Source organism: Oryzias latipes, chromosome 24, assembly GCF_002234675.1.
Source record: "Oryzias latipes chromosome 24, ASM223467v1".
Taxonomy (NCBI): domain Eukaryota; kingdom Metazoa; phylum Chordata; class Actinopteri; order Beloniformes; family Adrianichthyidae; genus Oryzias; species Oryzias latipes.
In genome coordinates this window covers 16478971-16502077 of record NC_019882.2, presented here as the reverse complement: position 1 = coordinate 16502077, position 23107 = coordinate 16478971, and the positions used below count along the sequence as shown (strand labels likewise).

The 23107-nt window shown below is 38.0% G+C and overlaps 1 protein-coding gene across 2 annotated transcripts in view; it reads left to right on the top strand.

Moving 5' to 3' along the window:
- mei4 (meiotic double-stranded break formation protein 4) overlaps positions 1-22184 on the top strand; it is a 30384-nt gene extending 8200 nt beyond the window's left edge. Inside the window, exons 3-5 of one of the 2 annotated variants that reach the window (XM_011491908.3) lie at positions 2369-2865; positions 9313-9444; positions 21429-22184. In XM_011491908.3, coding sequence (XP_011490210.1) covers positions 2369-2865; positions 9313-9444; positions 21429-21683 — 884 coding nt within the window. In that variant the 3' untranslated portion in view covers positions 21684-22184. The remainder of the gene's footprint in view (positions 1-2368; positions 2866-9312; positions 9445-21428) is intronic. The other variant, XM_023953260.1, reaches the window with a different exon arrangement.
- The last annotated feature ends 923 nt before the right edge of the window (positions 22185-23107 follow it).

The window sequence follows — 23107 nt, the reverse complement described above, 5'->3', positions numbered from 1 at the left end:
GACGTCGCAGCCTCGTTGGGACATGGTGGCCATCCACAAACCACTCACTACTCCATCCATCTGGACTTGCTAGAACAGTGGTCCCCAACCTTTTTGTCACCGCGGACCGGTACAACGCAAGACAGGTTTACCGCGGACCGGTGGGGGGTGGGGTTGAGGTGCAACGCAAGACACATTTACTGTTTACCGTGGGTGGTATTTTCTCTTTAGTAATAATAATAACAATAATAATAATTAACGTAAATCCACTGTGTAATCATGTGCAACTTTATTAGCGGTGTCCTCGTAACGTCACACCAACAACAGAACATCACATGAGCAACATCGTTTCTACCCCAACCCAATGCGACACACTCTGGTTGCTATGGTAAGTGTGATGGATGTAACAGAGAGAATCTGGTCACTTTTCAAAATAAAACGTTTTTTTCGAGAAAAAAACAACCCAATAAAATGGAAATTATTTTTTCTTTCTGTGCGTCCCGGTGCCAAAATTTCCCACGGTACGGTACCGGCCCGGTGGTTGGGGACCACTGGGCTAGAATGACCTTTCATAAACGTGTGGGCCCACTGCAGCCGTGAGTGTTGTTTAGGGGGTGGCCAAATTGATGGTTCACGTAGAACTGCAAGCCTCTGGAGGATCCTACACCTTTATGTTGGTGGAACTCAAGAAACACCAGCAGCTTCAGCTCTGTGCTTACTGCTTTGTAATGGTATCTTAGCAGCTTCTCTCTTAATCCGATAAATTTGTCTGGGAGAAACTTTCCTCATTCTGCCTTCATCGGTACAAACCCGTGTGTGCTCTGAATCAGCCACAAATCTCTTAATAGTACAATGATCACGCTTAAATATTTTGTGAAATATCCAAGGTTTTCCTACCTTGTCCAAGGCCTTTAACTGTTTCATGCTTTTCAGCAGCATAGAGAAGTTATTTTTCTTTCCCATATTACTTGAAAATGTTGGTCTGCTTAATAATGGGGAATGTCCTTCTTTAGTAGTTTTTTTTCCTTTAATTAAACTCACCTGGCTAACTAATTATCACAGGTGTATGAGATTGAAGTAATTGAGCCAAAGAGCCCCGAGACACAAAATCATTGATGAGTTTAATTGAAAAACAAAGAATTTTATCTACTTGACACATGAACACTTGCATGATAATTTGGAACACTAAACTTGTTAAAGTATAAATCAGAATAAATCCCCTTTAGGGAAGGAAGTGTATTTTTCCTGTCATTCATGTAGCTTTATTAGTAGAACACCAATCGAATGAAGGGATATAATGTTCTCTGACTCTTTTGAGGTTCATTGTGAGAACTGTGTCTTTAAATGTCTCTATATCGCAGAAAGTCACTGTAGAGATAATAACCAAGCATTTTGGATTAAATTGCATAACTACATGATTATTGCTATTCATTATGGGCTTGTCTGAAAGCATGAATGATTTCTTGATTTCGTGTATGTGTGTGAGTGTGTGTGTCCTTTCAGCGCCATATAGTGTTATTAGGAGCCAAGCAGCATCTTGAAAGTGAAGATTTTTTGTTCCATTGAGGCTTTTGCTTTACAGACGATAAAATATGCGACATGAAAAACAACCTGTCTTGCTTTTTTTTATTCATTTAGCTTAAAAGCAAGCCGTTTTGCTGCACACTGACTAAAGCATGAAATGATGGTTATGCCTGACACATCGGTCATTGTGCAATCATATTAGAATGTCAACACAATTTTACACCTGCTTCATCTTAACCAGCAAGTGTCGCTATCTGGGTCTTATCTCATTTTTTAGTCTTTGGATTTTCTGGGGGGGGTTTCAGAGTTTTTCGCATTAAAGGGATTAATGCAGTCAGAGAGCGGTAGTTTGTCATTTGAATTCCAGGACCTTATGCTGTCCAATTCTTTCATTAATGTTGTCTTTGTACAGATTTGTCCAAACAGAACGAAGGGCTGTTGTTTGGGATTGTTTTCCATGTTTTCTCTTAGCGCTTCCTCATCTCTTTGAGAAGCTAAATCCTCTCTACCAGTGGCAAAACATTCATCACGCCTGCCAGTCAGGCGATTTAGAGCATTCGGCTGGCTTCACATCAGCTCTCATTTGTGTGCAAGTAAATGTTTTTTATTTCGGCCCTTGTGATAACAGATTAGCGCAAACACCTAGCCGGCGTGGTGTGTGTATCAAACAGCTGCATATCATTTTGCCTTTATGTGGATCGCTTATAATTGTAATGGATGAAGAAATGATTTCCCGAAACATGATTACACACGAATCACTTGTTCCTTTTTATCTCACAACTTTTTAGTTGTGTGTCTTCGCAATTGTGAGTCTGCCAAAAAACGTTCCAGCCCTCAAATCACATTTTGTCCGTAAATTTTGTAGATGCCAGCAGAGTGGACGACACGTCGCAGGATCTGTTTAGTCCAGGAAGTGCCGTGGGCGGTGCAGATCTTCAACCAAACCGCATCAGCTTTGAACCCCTCACGCAGGACCCCAAACTCAACATTCCTACCCCTCAGCTGCTTCCCTTCTGCCAAACAAACGACTCGCATCTGCGGTTCCTCAGGTCGCTGTGTGGTCTGCAACAGCTAAAAGGCAACAGCCGAGGTCAGGAGGCTCTGTGGTTCGGCCATGACGGGGAGATGTGCTCGGTGTTTGCCGACACCATGTGTCAGCTTCTGGACTCCGTGGTGGCAGCCTGCAGACCCCCCGCCACCGTGGGACCCACTGACCTTGTGTTGCAGGCCTGCCAGGTGGCAGCCCAAGCGTTGGACCTTTTCTGTTCACAAAGGATGCCATCTGTGGAGCTCCTAAGTCGCATGGAGGAGCCACTGAGGGAGCTGACTCAGATGCTGCTTCACAGCAAACAGCCCAGCAGAGTGAGTAATGGGATTCATGAGGGTGCCGTGTTCGCATGCATGAAATATTTAGTTTTCACGGTAGCTATAATGACCACCTGTGCTAGAAAATGATCTCCACTGTTAGGGCAGTATAATTAAGACACACCCCGATTGACTTTTCATCAAAAAGACAAAAGATATCAAATATTTAAAAGCTATCCTTTAGTGTGTTAATAAAGGGAGGACATTTGGGAGAGAAAAACATTTGACATGTTGAGACTTTGATACATTTTAAATAGCATTGGTGTCCATAGAAACTGTTAAAAAAGGAGACAAAAAGGATTAAACAGATATAAAAAAGAACTGTTTTATTTAAAATAACAAAACACTTTGGATGAACTTTTTAGAATAGTTTCTTTTTACTTTTTACATTTCGGGTTGAAGAAACTTTGATTTAGTCCAGTTCTTTCATTTAAAATAATTCTTTATGCGACACTGAAATCATTGTGAATCATACACTTCGGCGATGTCCAAATGTACTACATTAATACACTACAAAGGATGTTTGCCATTTTGTTGGGTTGTCTGAATTTTCAATTCCAAAATCAAGTACCCTGGCGCTGCCAGGGGTCTCTCCAAAAAAAAATGGCTTACATCGATGCTCACTGGGTTGGGGAATATACTGTAGACCACAATGCATTTTGTTTAAACCGTTTGACAATTGACAAATGTGTGTAAATGTATGTTTTCTCAAGCATCCAAATTTTCATCACCAGGACAGAGTGGATTCAGAAATAGTCTTAATAAAATGTTAGTCTTAACAAAATTTGGACTTCTATTGAGCATGTGTCCGAATTGCATTAAAATCAAGGGTACTAGATAGTTCTGCACAACAGAATAGTCTTTAGGGTTAAGGAGTAGTGAGTGAATTTGGAAATAAGCTATGAAATAAGCTAGGTTTCAGGGCTTTTGTTAGGCCTTTTAGAGTAAACTATGTCCATGTATATGATACTATATTACTTTTGGCACACTAAAGAGCGATTTTGTTATGAAGTATGAGTTATTTTCACAGTTCATTTTCTTACTAGAAATAAGACGACTTGATCTCTGAGGTACCGCCTTTCACTCCTCGTGGGTGCCGCCCATTTCATGACGTCATCATGTCGGCCTTGGCAGTGTGTCTGCGTTTCACCTACGAATTCTAACGACATCGGAACTTTTGCAAAGATGGATGCGCATATTGTGGAGCCATATTGCTGATCACCGCCAGCTCCACAGAGAAAGTGTGTGTGTTACTCTTGGGGCGGTTCTGGCAGCGCAGACTCTTCCTGGAAGGGGCGGTTCCCCACTAATCTACCCAACGATGTGGGAACGTGCTCGTTTTTGTTGGATTGGAGGGGCTGGTGCTCAGGGCACAGGTTTTTTGACGAATACTCAGAAATGCGTGAATGGATTGTTGATAGTGAGGAATGAACGTTCTGATACACTTAAAAGTTCAAAATGTTGATTTTTGCATGATATAGGCCCTATAAAACATTAAATAATTCACTTTTAAATAATACTATCATACATTAGCCTGACAGTGATAAAACAACATGACATTAAGTCCATGATAGAGTTGGAATATACTCAATCGACTTTCATTATCTCATCCAAAAAATATCAAGAAACGTTCCTCTACTAGTCAGCCGAAGATTTCCATTATTGTTTGATACATTTAATCCGTAATGCAAAAAAACAACAACAAAAAAACTTCAATTCATCTCTTTTATTCTCCCGTTTTAATTGATTGATGATCAGTCTCTGCTAAATTTGGGAAAGCGGTGGGCTACACCACAGGCGGGCCACTGCTTCATTGATTTGGCTTTTTGTTTTTTTTCCAAATATATGTGGACTAGAACTCTACGAATGGAAGTGAGTGTTTCTCTGAATTAAATGTAGGCTTATATGAGAATAGAAATGGCTTTTAAATTGCGATAGCTCAGCTATGGGTGAGATGGGTGACTGACCTTAGCGGCGGCTGTTTCTTTAAAAGCAACACCTTGTGGCTGTCTTGTATTTTGCTATTCAGACGCCGCATTGCCTGGAAAAATTGGGGTCTCTGCCTTTTTCTATTAAGGATGGCCTTTTGTAACATGGATGAACTGCGGTCTAAAATGGCAACGGATGGGGAGGACCTTTGCAGAGCAATTTTAAGGAACCTGCCGAGAAATATCACATTGTAGGTCTTTGAAAGGACTTTCATTCCAAACAGCTTATCAGCTGCTGTGATATTAGTACTAATAGTCAATCTGGTTTAAAAAAAAAAATCATAGTCAATATTGAATCAATCTTTCTTTGAAAATCAAAATGAATTTTTCAAACCATGATTACATTCTCCTTTAAGTCATTTTATGTAATTATTTTAGCCACAAAGCTGCATTAAAATAGTTTTTGTATAAGAATTAATAATAAAAAAAAATGGCTTGGAACATAAACATTAAAAAAAATTAATTTGATGTCATCAAACTATATACTTGTAAATCTACATTGAATTGTTTTTGTGCTTTTGCTGTGATTCCCGGCCTGACATATAATCTACATTATAAAAACTGTCTATACTGGAATATATGCAGTCCAACATCATTTAACCCTGCCTCTCAAAATATGTGCAATTCTGTGGGCCTGCTTCATAAAGCCATAAAGTTACGACAGCTAGAAACAAGTTTTCTTTTCCCAGAACAATAAAAAAGTGAGCAAGAAGAGTTAAAAAATTGTTCATTGAAGATGAGGATCAACACCTACTTCTCCAGCAGCCAATTTAGACGTATTATCTTTACTAACTCTTACAATATATAAAGTACTGTCACAAGTATTTCTGTGCCTTTTTTTGGAAACACACATGCACCTCAGAGGGCATTAATCAGACTTTCACATAAACAGACTTTATCATGAAATTAAGTCTAACAACCTCTATGAAAACCATTAAAAAACATAGAATGGGTGTCCAAGAAAATGGCAAAAAACAGAACATGAAAAGCCCTTCAAAAGTGTATGAAAACTGCTTTAAAAATGTAAGTTTTTTTCAAAATGTGTCCCGTAAGCTTTCATTATTTCTTTTCAAACACAAATTTTCTTTAGTTTGGTTTAGTTTAGCGTTTTTTCTTTTCTTCTACAACAGTCTAAGTCAGACCTTAAGCAGTTCACTGTGGCTGTTAATAACTACCAGTTCTCTGACCTGGATGTTCTGCACCCCACTCAACTTTTTCAAAGTACTTGATGATAACCTTCCATCAACTCTTCCTGAAGGAACTTTTTGTTAAGCTACCTTAGTAAGGACTTTTGCAGATCATTTTGAGAATAGCAGATAATGAAGTCTTCATATTTCGGACTTTCAATGAGGCACTCGATGACTGTAGCGGTCAAACTGATTATTCCAGACCGTTCAGATATGCTGGAGGGGTCAGAAATGAAGGCAGGGGGTAATTATGATACTGGAGGCGGCTACTGACACGATCAGACTGCTAGCGAAGGGAAACCGCACACTTGGACACCATTCTAAAACATTTTGACACCAGACTTATCTATTAAATACTCAGCTCAAAAGTGATTCAATAATCTTGGTTGGGCGAGGTTGTCTGGAATACAAAGTGTTCTTGAAACACAGGAGGTTTGTCTTGTTTTACTTGCATTCACAGGTCATATTTCAGGTTTGTGAGTCTTAGCTATAAGCTACTTTTAAATTTCACGTCATATTGGAGGTTAATGCTGTAGTTCTTGTGGCTCGCCGGGGAAAACAGACAGCATCCTTTCTTGCAGAGTCACCTGGTCTTTGGAGAAGGGAGAAAAAAAAAAGAAGAGTCACCTTTGCTCACACCTAAAAGTTCATCTTCTGTGACATTTCAAAAATTATGCAAAATCCATAAAAGTGCCAGGAAATGGCTCAGCCTGTGTAGTGCCACAAGACATTTGAGAAAGAATCTGATGGGTTTCTTAGCGAGCAGCCACTGGAGATGTTAATCCTAAAGCGGGAAAACTGGGTTTGGATCATTCTCCTCAAAATGGACAGTTAAATGTGATTTGAAAACACTTTATACATAAGCGCAGGTGCTTCTTGCAGTTCCCTTGATTCTCGTATGATTTTTTTGATTTGATTTGATTTGAAAAGGTTTATTTTAGGCAATCAAAACGAGAATCATTCACAAAACAATACAATCAGCAGTGATACATTCATTTAAAGACGTATCAAATTTAAGATAATTAGACATTAAATGAAAGATAGCTTGAAAGGGAGTGGAGGTGAGCGAATTTAAATAATCCCACTCCTGTTCGACCATACCATTTTCATTACATGATTCATCATTATCCATTTCGTAACTTTTTATCTGATTAATGTGTGTGTAGTATGAGTGTCCTGTAGGGCTGCACGATATGAGGAAAACTTGCGATATGCGATATTAGTGATCAATATTGCGATAACGATAAATTTGCGGTAAATAAACAAATAGAAAAATAAACAAAAACATCATTCCCATTTCATTGCAAAAGTTTAAAAATTATACTCCAAATGACCCTCATCGACATGGGGGACAAACGTCAGGGTGGCTAACCCTGGTCCTCAAGAGCCTCAACCCTGTCTGTTTTCCAATTCTCCCTAGACTGCTCGATAATGATAACCAAAATCAGGTGTGTTCAGTCAATCAGGATGTGAAATCACTTGAGTCAGCCAATCAACAGCAAGCTGGTTAAGGAGAGCTGGAAAACAGGCAGGGTTGAGGCTCTTCAGGACCAGGGTTAACATAATAGGCCTCCATCTGATTGGTCAACAATGGGAAGGCGTCCATCTGATTGGTCAAAGCATAAAGGGATTTATTTGATTCGTTAAATGCTTCAAGCTGCTAGAAGATTGTTTTAACACATTTTGGGTTTGCGATTTATTGCGATATTCGCCGTCTTTTGCGATATGCATATTGCAGAGCTGGATATTGCGATAACGATAAATTTGCGGTATATTGTGCAGGCCTAGTGTCCTGTATCTATAAGACTAATGTAAGTTGTGCACACTCATGACATATGTGTGATGCTGTCTTAGGGTTCTCTTACGCCACACTAGTCTTTGTTAAGGTACTAGCCCCTTACTAGATCAGTACTAGACCTTAAGAATACCGCACATACGTGATGCGCATGTGATACCTTTGTGGTCATGGAACGCACATGAGATGCCAACACAAACTGCACTCTGTCTAATTTCATCATGTTTAACAGCACTCAAGGGCTCCTTGCGCAATCCACAGAATTTGGGGGAGAGATAAAAAAAAATTAACAATCCATACGTACTACGTCTCAGCTTCTACGGGCTGACTAAGCAGTGTGGCCCCAATAGGTACGCCTATTTTTTGCCTGCAGACATCCCATTTCCTTCGATAAGGCAGTTGTGACTAAGGCGTAAAATAAGTCTTAGCACTAAAGTTTGATATTGCCTTATAAAACTGAAGTAGTTTCAAGCAAAAGAAAAGTGTCTTAATCCCTAGTTTATCAAAAATGTGTTATTGGATAAATACTTTTCAGTTTCTTTACTTTAATGTGTTATTTCTGTCCCAGCTTAAGTCACCTGGCTCTATGTTTTGAAGCTGGAATGAAACCGGAAAATGTATGTGAAGTATTTCTTACCCTTTTTCCTGAAAACATAAGAAATGTAGTCAAACAAGAGATAAGACTGAATGGAAATCTTCTCTGAAGTGTCTGGGAAGTGCTCGGAGTCTGGGTGCCTTCCCATCCTGAGGAGCAATAACACAAATAGCTGCAATTTACCCAGCGCAAGTGCTGCCTTCAGAGGCGCTCACAATCCACAAGGATGCTCTTCTTTCCGGCTCAAACACACCTGAAGGAGTTGTTATGTTCTCTGACAAAAAAGATTGGACACGATGAAGAGCCCGGACGATTAGATTTCAAATACAGAATCTCAAGCGGCATCAGTCAAATGTCAGTCTCTTGCGGTGTTCAGCTGTGGGCGTATTTCATGTAATAACCTTTTACATCAGGGAGCATTTGAATGCCTGGATAGTCTCGTGTAGATTCACAGCTGCTTCATCACAACCGTGTCATCCACAGGTCTATTGAAAGAAATAGAAAAACTTTTTATTGCACTCTAGTATATTGAATCCTGCTCGGCTCATCCGTTTCAACCCCAACAGAAGAGCGCTCCCGAGCACTTTTTGTTCTGTAATAATTCTACAAAATGTCCCTTTATTTGGCAGCTTTTGGCTGGAAAAGTTATTAAAGCACGAACCTGTTTGGTTTCTCCTACACACTACATGCTCTGAATATTGAATATATGCACTTTTTCCTTGGTTTTTTTCGCAACCAGTGAATCTTTAACTAATATTTTGCTCAAGTATGATCAATCACAATGTGAAGCTTGATTTCTAAATGAGATTCAGCTAACAGAGTTTAGAAGGAGGGATTTGAAGGAATCCTACCAGTTAAATCTTATTTTCAACTTCTCAGCTGCAGGATGCAGAGAGGCTGATGGAGTACCTGATGGTGCTGGGGAGCAGCAGCTTATCACAGTCCTTTCTCATCCGTCACATTCTTTCAGAGATCATCACTCTGGCTGATCGGCTCTGGCAGGCCGCCCAGGTAAACCCTCGAGCGGCTTTCCCCACACTTGTTGCTGCAGTGCGACTTCTGTCTTTCACTCCTTTCCCAGCTTTTGTCCTTTTTTGTTGTTTTCTCTCTGATCCTATATCAGCTTTGTTCTTTTACATTTTCATGTTGATGAAGCATCAGTTCCGGTTCCGGGTTACGGTACGGACGCATGTGGGCATATATATGATTTTGTTAAGTAACATAATCTGCATATATTTTGGATAACTGATCTGCATTTGCTATGTTGATTTCTGATATAGTTATTTTTTACATAATAATTTAAGTAATTCATCTTTGTCATGTGCTTTATTGATACCTAAGGATTAATTAATAATCCTTAACCTTAATTCTGTCTTGATAAAAAGTTAGGAACTGGATAATGATAAATCATGTTTTAAAATGGTTACAGTAGAACAGCGGTGGGATTATAAAAATTCGCTTCCTTCCACTCCCTTTCAAGCAATTTTAAATTTTATGTCTAATTATCCTAAGTTTGATATGTCATTGTATGAATGTATAACTGATGATTGTATTGTATTATCCTTATTTGATTGCTTGAAAGAAACCATTTCAAATCAAATAAATAAATACAATTTTTTTGTTAAAATTTGCTTTTTAATCTTTTAGACTTTTTCTCAAACAAGAATAATTGTTGATTTTATCATCAGGCTGTTACTTAATAAAAAAAGCTGCAACCCAGCTTTTAGCTTCTTCCAGGCGCCTCCTGGCACCTTTGATTGTTACTTGAGTGGTAGTCCAGACATCCATTCACTGGCCTGCTGTCTGTAAATAAATCTTAGCACACCGGGGCTTACCACAACAAAAACGTATGTTGAGAAGCATGAAATTCTAGTATACAGATGACTTTTCCCCCCATGATTACTCCTGGTGATCTACAAGTTTTTCTTCGTTCTTTTAAAAGAATCAGTGCTTTAATTCAGAGACCCAAGTTTCAACAATATCTGTAAGTGACTCTTCATTGGAGGCATTCATAAACATATATTTGCCACTGTTTATAGCACAAAGTTCTCTGCTTTATTTTCTGTGTATGTCTGGTTACTTGCATAGCTCCTGGTTCCTTGTTACCAGCAGAAAGGAAATGGAATCGCCTCTAGGCGGAAGCTCCAACGACATCACATCTATGAAAGAGTTAGCACCAGACTGCGTCCTTGTTGATAGTCTCCCCATAAACAAGTCCAAGGAACAGCTGGGGCAGAACGGTTAGCTCAGAATCCAACATGTTCAATCAGCTTGTCGCTTGCAGTTGATGGTTGTCTGTGGTCCTAGAACCGGTGGCTGACATGCAGGGATCTTGACTGTTAGCTGTAGCAACTTTACATCAACTCTACAGAAGGAAGCTGTATCCCAGCTCTGCCGGACCCTGGGCGGCTGGCTGGCCAGCAGACAGAGAGCCACAGCAGGGGCCGGTGTAGCCCCAGTGACAGACTGGCGACCTATCGAAGGTGAATCCCGGCTTCGCCCATCACTAGCCAGGACAGTCAAGCTGGTTAAGGGGGTTAAGAAATCTGACGCCCAAATCAGGACGCGACATTCAAATTGTTCTGCTGCAGGACTGACTCATCAAATTGCGCCGGAGGACCTCAGATGGCATCTGTACATTGAAAAATTAGATTCAAAGTTTGACTGCGTAGTATTCTGAGATGGAATATTGAGCCTAGTCTGTGTGAAGTTGTTGAGTTAGTTTGCTTCCTTTGAATTTAATGACCTTATATTAAATCTCACTTTCAAAGCATGTGATTGAATGAATGATCTGAAATTATACTGAATAGCTGTTTTTACAGATTCTGTAATTTACCTGTTGGCTGAGCTGTTGTCAATCTGGATTCACAATCTGGTTTCTCATCAAAAACATAGCAAAAGACAGAAAACTACACAACCTCATGACTCAAGCATGAAAAAGAGGATGTGGATCTAAACAGGCAATGAATTTAAAATGAAAACCTGAGCTTTTGACCCTGACATTATGCTTTTCTGTTAAAATATTACCAATCATTTCAATCTTATTGGGCTCATCCAAGGTGACATGATTAATTTGTCCTTTTTGACATTAAACTTGTATATGAGGCAAACTTGCACAACAGCACCATCAAAAAACAGAAGGTGTCTTTGATAAAAAAAATAAATATACTCTATAAATGCCAATAGGGGCAAAAATGGCTTCACTTTGTACTAAATATTGTGCAGATTTTTCACATTACAGTCCAAAATGCTTTGCAAATTTACAGAAACAAGTAATTATCTATAAATGTTAGCACAATATCTTTTAAATAAATTATGTGTACAAATGTTGTAAAATCATTTTAATTGGCAAATTGACAAATTTATCAGATAATCAGCAATAATCCTAGGTTTTTGATTGAGACATCTACACATTTGAGTAAAAATCAACACGTTGGAAAAAATCTGTGTTGTTGAGTCTTTGGAGCTACTAAAACAAAAGAAGATTTATAAAAAACAAAACAAAATTAAACACACTTATTTACTACTTGTTTTGGCAGATGCCTTAAATCCAAGATAAAACTAAAAAAAGCCTAACCTTCTACCTTCTGTTGTGTACAATAACCGAGCTCAGCAGGTGAATGTTCCACTGCTGTGAAGTCACGGCCTAAACACGCAGGCGTGAGCTTCTGTCAGTATGAACAGGAATGTTTTGGGATAAACTGTAATTGCCTAACTTGAAACAAATGATACAAACCTCGCTTGATTGGACACATCTGTTAAGTCTATCCAGTGGAGACCGTGATGTCATGAGGCTTGTGTTACCCTTTAAAGTTGGAAAACGTTATGCTGGATGAGGCCAAAAAAATCCTGAACTTGACTAGGAAGCACATTTGTTTTTTCTACTACATTTTTCTACTACAGCTTTATTTTTTTTACGATAATTTTAGATGTTTAAAGGCTGTAAGAGCCCTCACTTCACATTTTAGACATTTTTCTCTGAAAGACATGAACATTTTAAACCATTTTGCTCTTGTTTAAACTCTCAAAGTTCAAATCTTTGTAGAAAAATAAATCCAGTATATTAGAATTAAAAAGTTTAACTTTGGTAACTTTCAAACACACAGTACATTTAGCGACCGAAGATTTATATAAACTTGGTAACTTGAACACATTTTGTTCTGTACAGGTGAGATTAATTGATTGCGGCCTACAGCCAATCAGAGCGCAGAACACAAAGCGCTGTAAAACGAAATAAAGCAATCAAAATTGCACTAAAATAATGGATCCTATTCAAATTAGTTGAACTTATATTTTATATCAATTTTGTAAATTGCGCAAAAATTTTAGACAGGTCAAAGATGATTTTAACATTCTGTCCTTTTCTAAATTAAACTTTATCTGATAGTAAAAGAGGACAGAAGACTGAGCTGTTAGATTATGGTGGAATTGTCTTTGTGGGTGGTCAAATTTGTGCTCAAGACTTTCCAAGTAAATCACCACTAAAATATTGGTTTTCTTTCACTAGGCATACAAATCAACCACCTTCTGTCATAAAATAGACAGAACTTCCTCCTTGTCTGTTATTTCTACAGCCACATGACGTCGTTTAACAAAAAGAAAAATATTCCCCTGTAGAACTAACTTGTTGCTGATTGGAAGGACCAAAACAATAGGATGCACTACTCCTTTTTTTGTTTTTGTCTGTGTAGTAGACAAAGCTTTGTGTTTCCACCCCTCCTCAGGCTGTCAAGATGTCAAGAGACAAGCTCCAAAAGAATAGACTTGGATGAGATTGGATTGATTTTCTATCAGTTGGATCAGTGGATTGTCAGCAGACCTCCTAGAAGGAGACGCTTTGGGGGAACAAATAACGCACCGTTGAAGGACGCTTTTGCCGGACAGAAGCAGAAAAAAAGGAAGAAAATCAATGCCTGTAAGTTCTTGTCAGCTGTAGGCGATCTTGAGGTAGTTGTTTTCGTGATGCATGAACACCTAAAGAACACTACTCTCAACTTCATTTCAGGACAGACCTACAAGGGATCATGTATATGCTTCAATTTCTTAGATAGCAAGTCTAACAAAGTCCTGACTGATGTGGACAATCTGAGAATTCAGTGGTCAAAGCAGAGGCCATAAAAGTTCAAAGTGGATTAAACAAGTGAACCACGGTCTCTTTAGAAATCGAGGGCCTTTTGTCGACTTCAATTTGAACCAAAGTACAGAAGTATAGAGGGTGCTTGACATAAGCACTGTGTCTTATGAGGGAAAAAAACTGCCCACAGAGCAAAAATGAAGTGGCAAGACTTAGGACTCAAATGAGGAGCAGGAAGGAGGTAAAGGCATGTTAGAAGTTAATCAGAGGATTGGTGGAACTAGCTGGTTTTCTTGTTGTTCCTCAGGCAATATTTTCTCCAAGTGAAAAGCCTTAGGTAAATAGTAAATGGCACATACTTCAATAGAGCTTTTCTACCTTGATTAAAGCCCATAGCACTTTACAGTCACAGTCCCAATCACCCATGAACACGAGCATTCACAAACCGATGGCGACTCTACTGCTATACATGATGGTGCCAAGCTCAACCAGGAGCAACGTGGGATTGAGTTTCTTGCCCAAGGACACTTTGACACATTGGCGTGCAGAGGCGGAACCAAACCTGCGATCCTTCAATCAGAAGTTGAGAATAACATGTTTGGAAGCAAACCAAACCAGCTGAAAACATTCTTATATAACCAAGCTCTAACCAAACTTTATTGTAAAAAGTTTTCCTTATTCGGCTCTAAAAATGAGTAAAACTTTTAAAGATTATTCCTATTTTTTATATAAGCCACTTTAACAACAACCATATCTACAACCTGCATCATACACTGGAAAGCTAATCAAATTCACATCCATTCCTGTGATAATTAAGTTAATATTGCAGACAAATATCCACTTCTTTCTGTAGCAGGACAAATTTGCTTTTGTTCAGTTATGCTTTATCTAAGACAAAATAACTTTTATTTAGCTTTGTATAGTGTTTGCTCGCTTAGGTCAACGTCTGCACAATCTAATCCTCTGCATACGGATGGTGCATTGTTGTTGAGAGTAGGTTGGAGGTTCTCACTCTGGCGGCTTTCTTTTCTACTCCAGTGACAAATCCATCTCTGTCCTTGACGGGTAAATTACTGCCCTTCAGAGTTTGAGCTGCACATAGCTTCATTATATGCTATTTGTAAGCTTGGCCTTAACTCTGCCTACATTACCACCCCACTCTCAATTTGCTGTTTTGCACCTGATGCCCATCCTCCCTCTAATTTCCCACTGTCTCTCTGGGATAGTCTTTTTCCTCAATGTTTTACATCATCCGTGGATCCATTTTTCACTTTTTTCTACTATTTCCCTTGACGTTTGTGCTTTAGAGTTTCACACTGTCACATCGCCTTGTCTCTGTAGTTCTTTTGTGTTCCAGTGAATTTTACACGATTCTAAAAGCTTGAAAACAAGCTGACAGCATTTAGGAGAGTCATATAATGTCTGGCACTTTCAAAGTTTCACAGTAGCATAAAAAGGAAAAGCTTTTTCAGGATTTAAGGCACACATTCTAGCACATATTTTGTTTGCAAGCAAACCGGTTTGAATACTATTATAAATCCCAATTTAAGAAAATACTTTTTTTTAATAGTTTTGGTTCTAATTGACTAAAGATTACCTATCTAGATTTTTTCTAGATGTTTACAAAAAGTGTGAATAAAACCCCAACTTCCTTATTTTGGAAAATCATTGCTTATTTTGTGATTTTGTTTTATCTGTTTTTAATAAAACTTTATAGGTATTGCAAGTGTAAGCACTTAAGTTATTTAAAAAAAATCAGGATCTAATAGTGAGATAAATTATTTATTTATTTATTTTTAAAGTGAGTCAAACAATCTTCTTTTTTTAAAGTCACAATAATCCAAAGTTATTCTTTTTATTGTTTTTGTCCCTCTTATAAAAACAACATGCAAATCTTTTCAGAGAAAATGGACATTTTCCATTATCTTACGGTAATTTGTGTAATTTCGTTAGAAAGCTGCTTTTTTTTTCGTGGCTGCTGAAATAGAAGTTGACATGTAAATGTGATTGCTTTTTAAAAACGAATGAAGAGCCGTGTACTCATTATTGTTTTGCAAGGACCATGAAGAGCAACTTTGCCCCAAGAATACCCGAAATGTTTGTTTCCAGAGGGAAATTTTCAGAGACAGAACCCAGAATGCTTTGAAAGGCTGATTGTTAGATGGCCTTTTCTTTGACATGGTCGTGGGGTCACTCAGTGAGATCAGCGATGTTGAAGATAAAGTCAGCTTTGACCTTATGTGTTCGGTCTGAACGAAGGGAGTAGTTGGTCACAGTTATTAAAAGCCTCTCTGAAATCCTGTCATGTCTGCCGGCAGCCAGCTGGTTCCCGGAGGAGGGCTAACAAGCCAACAAACAATCGTCTTTCCTGCTGTTAGCCGTCTGATTCTTACAACAGCCCGGGCTGAGACTCATGCAGATTTACTGTTGGATTTTTGTTTTCTGTTTTTACCTATGCAGTCCAGATGTCAGATAATTTTCTATTTTAATCAAATATTCTTTATGCAGGGGATTCATTTAAGGTAAAAAGTTAGGTTTCATTCGTTTGAAGTCTACTGTAGATCTGTGAGGCTCTCCCAGAGAAGAGTAATCATTCTGTTTTTGTGTTTTGGTAATAACTTGATCATACTGCTACACAGAAGAAATTCAATGTTTTTGGGGAAAAACAAAGGTGGATACCACAGACAATCCAATTGGTTACAAACCATTTTTACCAACGGAGATAATGTTACTTTAAAAGAAACATCATCGTTCTCTGGCTCTGCACTATAATAATTTTCACGTCTAAAGGAAATTATGCGCCACGAATAGCAGTTTAAAATTTAAGGAAAATATCCAGCTAGCTAAAATAAAAACTATATTTTTTAATTTTCTTAATGTTTTTAACTATTCATTCCATGTTGGCGCTAACTATACGCAGAAATTGTAATTCTGGTCTGCCTAGATAATTATTTTCTTTGTTAATTACAGTTGAAAACAAGCGTTTATATTCACTATATGAAAACACACAGATGCTTTTTTTTCACTGTCAAACATGTAATTTTAGCTCAATTACAATGAACATAATTTTTGTTTTTGTTTTTTTAAACACGTTTTTATTACTTTTATCAAAGTCAAAAAGTTGACATATGCTAAGATCACTATGCCTTTGAACAGTTTGGGAAACCCAAGATGATGATGTCATCTCTTTGGAAGCCCTTGATATGTCTATTGACAGCACTTGAGTTTATTAGAAACACACCTGTAGACATATTTTAGGCACATTTGAAACACACTTGCTTGTTTGTAAAACATCATGGAAAAAAATCAATACATATCAGTTAAGTTATTAGGAAGAAAACTGTGGATTTGCCCAAGTCTTGTTCATCCTTGGGTGCAATTTCCAGATGCATGGAGGTGCCATGTTCATCTGTTCAGACAATTATACGCAAGTATAAACATCGTAGGAAGGTCCAGCCATCGTTTCGCTCAGGAAGGAGCCGGGTTCTCCGTTCCAGATGAACGTACTTTGGTCCGATAAGTCCAGAACAACTCAAGGACGAAGGGTTGTTCTGGAAAAAATGCCTTTTAGTCTTTCTTTTTATTATCCTATTTTGGTCTATCTTTTCTATTACCTTACATCTTTTAATTTGTCATTTTAGCAGCAGGTCAACGTATGCTATCCACATCTCTTTTTCTTTGTCAGTCTATTTCCCATCTGTTTTGAAGGTAAGTATTTGCATTACTGTGTAAACATACATGAAAAATGATGACATGAAGGCAAATCAGAAGCAGGCTTAAGTTTAAATACAGCTTAAAGTCATGATGGTCATTTGTCAAACAGTGTTGTCTAACACGTTTCCTTTATCAAAGCATGTAAAAGGTGATAAGTGTGAAACCAAGCACAGAATCCTGTGGAATGCCTATTTAAAATGTGGTTCTGAATGAATGTAATGAAAACTAGAAGGAGCTGCATTTCCAGAAGAAAATGCAGGGTTGAATGCTATAATGCTGAATGAAAGCTGAATTTGCTGAAGAAATGGCTGAAAAGAGCTGAAAGAGCTCAACATTTTAAAAGTAGAATGGTTAAAGTAGGTAAAAAACTGTGAAAGAAGTTAAAAAAAAAGATTTCCTATGTATTTTAATGAAGCAAAAATCCTGGGAAATCCCGGAATATCTTTAAAAGTTAAAAGATTTAAAAAAAATCATAGCAGGAAAAAGTTGAAAAAGTTGAACATTGTAATAGTAGAATGGCTAAAATAGGTCAAAAAATGTAGAAGGAGTTAAGCATGAAAGCTTAAGTTGATACAAAAATGACTGGACTGTTGAAAATTTGAAGATGTTGCTAAAATGGTTAAAAGTACTAGCATTGGAATCAGCATCATCAACTGACTCAAAAAAACACTTTGTTTGAGAGTATCATATTGTTAAAAGCTACATGTTCTAAGTTGACAGAAAATCCACTTTTTCCAAAATGGCGGCTTTCCTATTGATTTTATCTCCATAGCAACCATTTTATGTTTCGGTCGCCTGGGGATGACGAACAAATCGACGTCAGTTTCGGACAAATCGGAAAAAGTAAACCTTTGGACGTCCTTAGCAACGAAGTTTGTTTGCTAACCACGCCCACATTCCTTATATGTCCAGATCCAGTGAATTTCAATATGTTCAGTTCCAGCCATGGATGAAGTTTATTGCAACATTTGCTTCAGATTTTGTCAAAAAATGCCCACCAAACAGTAGGTTGTGTTGCCATCCCATAATAATTTCAAAACGTATGTTGAAGTCCAAAGCTTTGTGAGCATTTCAATGTTTGAACGGTGCCTCTAGCTGAAAGCTTGTTAAAGTTATAATGCTTGAAAGCAACAAAGGTTTTCAAGGATTCTCCATGTATTTAAATGAAGCAAAAATCTTGGAAAATCCTGGAAAATCTTGGAATATCTTGAAAAGTTCAAAGATTTGAAAGACTAAAAGTCGTAGCTGAAAGGAATAAGCTGAAAGGGTTGAACATTGTATTAGTAGAAGGATTAAAATACGTGAAAGTTTGAAGAAGTTTAAAATTGCCTCACATTTTGGCACAAAATGGCCGCCAAACTGTAGGTGGTGTTGCCATCCCATAATAATTTTGAACTTTATGTTGAATTCCAAAACCTTGTGAACATTTCAATATTTGAACGGTGTCTCTAGCCAAAAGAATGTTAAAGTTACAATTGTTTAAAGAAGCAAAGGTGTGGCCAATGGAGCAAAAACATTGGAAAATCTGGGAATATCCGGGAATATCTGGAAAAGTTCAAAGATTTGAAGGATCAAAAGTCATAGCTGAAAGGAATAAGATGAAAGGGTTGAACATTGTAATAGTAGAATGGTAAAAATAGGTGAAAGTTTGAAGAAGTTTAAAATTGCCTCACATTTTGGCACAAAATGGCCGCCAAACTGTAGGTGGTGTTGCCATCCCATAATAATTTTGAACCTTATGTTGAAGTCCTAAACCTTGTGAACATTTCAATATTTGAACGGTGTCTCTAGCCAAAAGAATGTTAAAGTTACAATTGTTTAAAGAAGCAAAGGTGTGGCCAATGGAGCAAAAAGATTGGAAAATCTGGGAATATCCGGGAATATCTGGAAAAGTTCAAAGATTTGAAGGACCAAAATGTCATAGCTAGAATAAGATGAAAGAGCTGAACATTTTCATAGTCGAACGGTTAAAATAGGTGAAAAATTGTAGAAGGAGTTTAACTGTGAACTTCTGAACGAAAAATTCTCCATGTATTTCAATGGAGCAAAAATTCCCGGAAAACATGGAATATCTTAAAAAGTAAAAGGATTTGAAAAACCAAAAGTCATAGCAGGAATGAGCTGAAAGAGCTGAACATTTTAAAAGTTGAATGGTAAAAATCGGTTAAAAATTGTAGAAGGAGTTAAACGCCAAAAAACGGCGGAAGATACTATAAAAATAAATAAAGAGAAACAGGAAAACAAAGGGTTGAATGCTTTACAGCATTCAACCAATGAATGAAAGCAGCTTACTTTCCTCTACCACCTTTTGTAAAAGATGATCGATCACACCGAGAAAAAAGAAATGTGAAAGGTCTCTGAGGATCATTAGGCTTTTTCACCAATGATGTTTCTGTGCAACTATATGACTGACTGGAACTCTCTAAAGTTGCTTCCTGATGCATTTATTTTTAGACTCCTATTGTATGTTAGACCAGGGCCATGACCCCTACTGACAGTGGCACTCCTAATGTTTTCAAACTGATCTCAGAGGTCTGTGACGCTGTTACAGGTGTTGGGATCCAGGCCTCTTTACCACAACTTGTGTATTACGCATTAGTAGGAATATTCACATGAAAAAATCCATCACTTAATAGGTTCGTTTGCCTCCATATTTAAGGATGACTGCCTGGGTGTGCTCACTACTGTGCAAAACGACTGCCAGCTTAAAGCCTGAATACCTTTACACACTTTAAAGGCAGGAAATTACAGCACCTACTAAGATAGTAGGACTCCTATAAGTGCACAAATCAAAGAACACAGTGAAGACATTTCACTTTAGTGGAGCGTAAACTGAACTGTGTCTTCAAAAATGTGCTTATACAGTCACTTTTCAAGTATCTGAGGATTTATGTAAGAGGAGGAAAAAAAATCATGTCATCTTTGCCAAAAGGCCCATTCCTGATGGGTGGATGTGGTGCATATGTGTGTTTGTAAGGGGTTAAAGAGGTGGTGTTGTCACATCCTGTCAGCTCTCAGAAGGCTGCAGCCTGGAGAAAATACCTGATAACCATCTGGTGCTTGTTTTTCCTCATAACATCTAGGCCACACACACACACACACACACACACACACATACATTTAGACATGTCACAATTCAAACACACATTCACACTTCTAAACACAGAAAAAGGCAGGATAAGTGCGGCAGTTTTGTTTATTTGAATAATTAACACTTACTTTATTGAGTGCAGTGTTGGTGCATTTTGTGAAAGCATTCATGCTGTTTTTTGTGTTGTCGTCACTTTTGGTAAGTGTAGGACGTATGTGTTGCTGCATTTATCGCAATATCTGATGCACAATACCACTTCAGTAATCAGTAGACAAATTCAGTTAACTGAAAACTCAGGATGAACTTTTAATTGATCAAAAGGGAAACCAACTACAAGCACACAGTTTATTGCATTTCGTTTTTAAGAAAATAGCTAATAGTGTTCACTTATAGGCGCTTCTCTACCTTAAATAATGACCAAAGAGCTTTACAGTCACAGTCCTTTACATTCACACACTGATGGCAGCTTCCCTGCCGAACACTGACTTCAACCTCCTGAAGGAATGTGGGGTTCAGTGTTTTTTCCTTCAACACATGGGCAGGCCAGACAGGAACTGAACCGGCGATCCTCCAGGGGTTTACCCCTCTACCTCTTTACCGCAGATGCCCCATATAATGTCCCATTAGAATGCCACAAAAGAGAGATTCTGCAGGAACAGAAGTGGAGTTTAAAAGATTTTGCCCCAAATACACAAATGTGCCTTGAGAAATGAATACTCAATAAGGGATAAGTTACATTTCTGAAATAAATACATGCAACATTAGAAAATCATAAGCAGCTTAAAAAAAAAGATGAAAAGTTTTTCAAATGAATTTTTTGTGGCGCAAGTAAACAAAACTTTAGCATAAAAAGGATTTCTAGAAAATGTGTACGGAATTAAAATTTTGTTCTTTAGAAATTGCTTTGGATTTTAGGGTTCTTTTATTCAAAAGTACATTTATAAAAATGAACTGCAAAAAAGGCTGTGTAAGCTCTTATTTATAAAAAATACCTGTGGGATTAGTGGTGCATTGGTCCTCTCTGAGATGAAATTGGATCTTTTTTGGACATAGAAGTTCTTTTTTTCTGACTTGGTAAGCAGTAAGTAAATCATCTGAAATGTTTTTGCATCGTAGGTGCAGGAATGCTCAGAGCCTGACAACTTTCCTCTGGACAGTTACCTGAACTCGTGTCAGCTCTTCTGGATGGTGGAGAATCTTCTGCAGAGGTCCAGGGCAGAAGGACGGCGGGTGGAGGCTGGGTCCAATCTGACAAGCCTCTTGGGTCAGTTGGAACAGCGTGTCTTTCTTCTGTCAGACGAATTTCCTTTGTTTTCTATCTACGTGTACAGGATAAAGGACTTCTTCACACTTGAAAAAGATCTCGAGTGACATTTCAAGATCAACAGACAAGTGAAAGTATTCTCCTAATACCAGGATATCGGTATTTAAACCTGATATGTGGCCAAAAATAAATCCACCAAGACTTGAGCCAGCAGCAAGTGAATGTGCCCAAAGCTTGTTTCAGATTGGCGGTCCCTCGGTGCCACAGAGCTCCCTTGCTGTCCAGAAGCCATTAAAAACACATCAGTGAGTCGCGCTGTTGCTCCGGCTGCCATGTTGCTTCATTAACATGAGCGCACTGTTTTGATTTGGTACTGTGTCAACTATCCTTTCGCCAAGAACACTAATAAGAACAACCAAATGTGGATGGATGTGCTGCTGGTCGCTTTCAAAACTCATGTGTCCTACAGCTGAGTTATAAAACTTTGTAAATAAGTTTACAGCTACATCTGTATGTTTTTGTTTGGCAACAAAGACTAAAATTGATTTATTTCCATAAAAAAATGGCTTAAATGTTTTAAAGCTTGTACTGTTATAAAAAAATTCAAATGTGTTTCCTAACAGAAGAGAAATAAATAATAAGATTTATTCTCCTTCAGATTCATAAAAAGATGAAAATCTGTTCTATTGAGAGGAAAAATATCTACTTATATTCACATTTGTCTTTTATTTCAAAATTCTGCCAATTTTTAGGGCATCCTGCAGCCGGATTGTTCACTTTTCTTTATCGTCCCCCTTTGTGGGAGCATCACAGGAAACCCTCTCAAGCTGTCTCACGTCAGGTCTGGATCAGGGACCGTTTCCAACCAGTTTCTTGTAATGGTGCTGTTGTTGCCCGGCAACTCCGTCATCACATTGTTTGCTCCCGGATACAACTGGTTGGCCTGACAACATCAACAACAACAGTCAAACGTAGAAGATGGGATAACTTTAAAAGTAGAACAAAGGTGGGAGAGAGGCATCATGGGAAATAGACTGAATCAGTTTTTGGAGAGCAGCACCCCCGGAGAGGAAATAAGGCTTATAAAACTTTAGGATTAAAGCTGAAACTTTGTGTTATTTAAATATGTGTCATTAGTTACTAAAGGTGCTGTAGTTCTCGTTTTAAAACCAAACCGTATATTATTGAAATACACCAACCATTTACATTACACCAGACTTACCATACGCTAAATAAAAGCTTTTTCTTCACTAATACCTGCTTATTAACGTTACCAGTTTGTTGCTTTTTTGTTCTCACACAAGTCATATAACGAAGCAAAACAAAACCTAAATAATTAGGTTTGAAACAAATCATTGGGAAAGTGAATTGTTGCATCAGTTCATCTCTTTAGCACCCGATAAAGCTTTTTAGACACTAAAAAAAGCTTTCTCTGTTTAGATAGGAACAAAAAAACGTATTTAAGTTTGTCAAGAAAAGTCTCATGATGAATACTTGAAGCATCGCTCAATCAATGCATTTTAAAGGATAA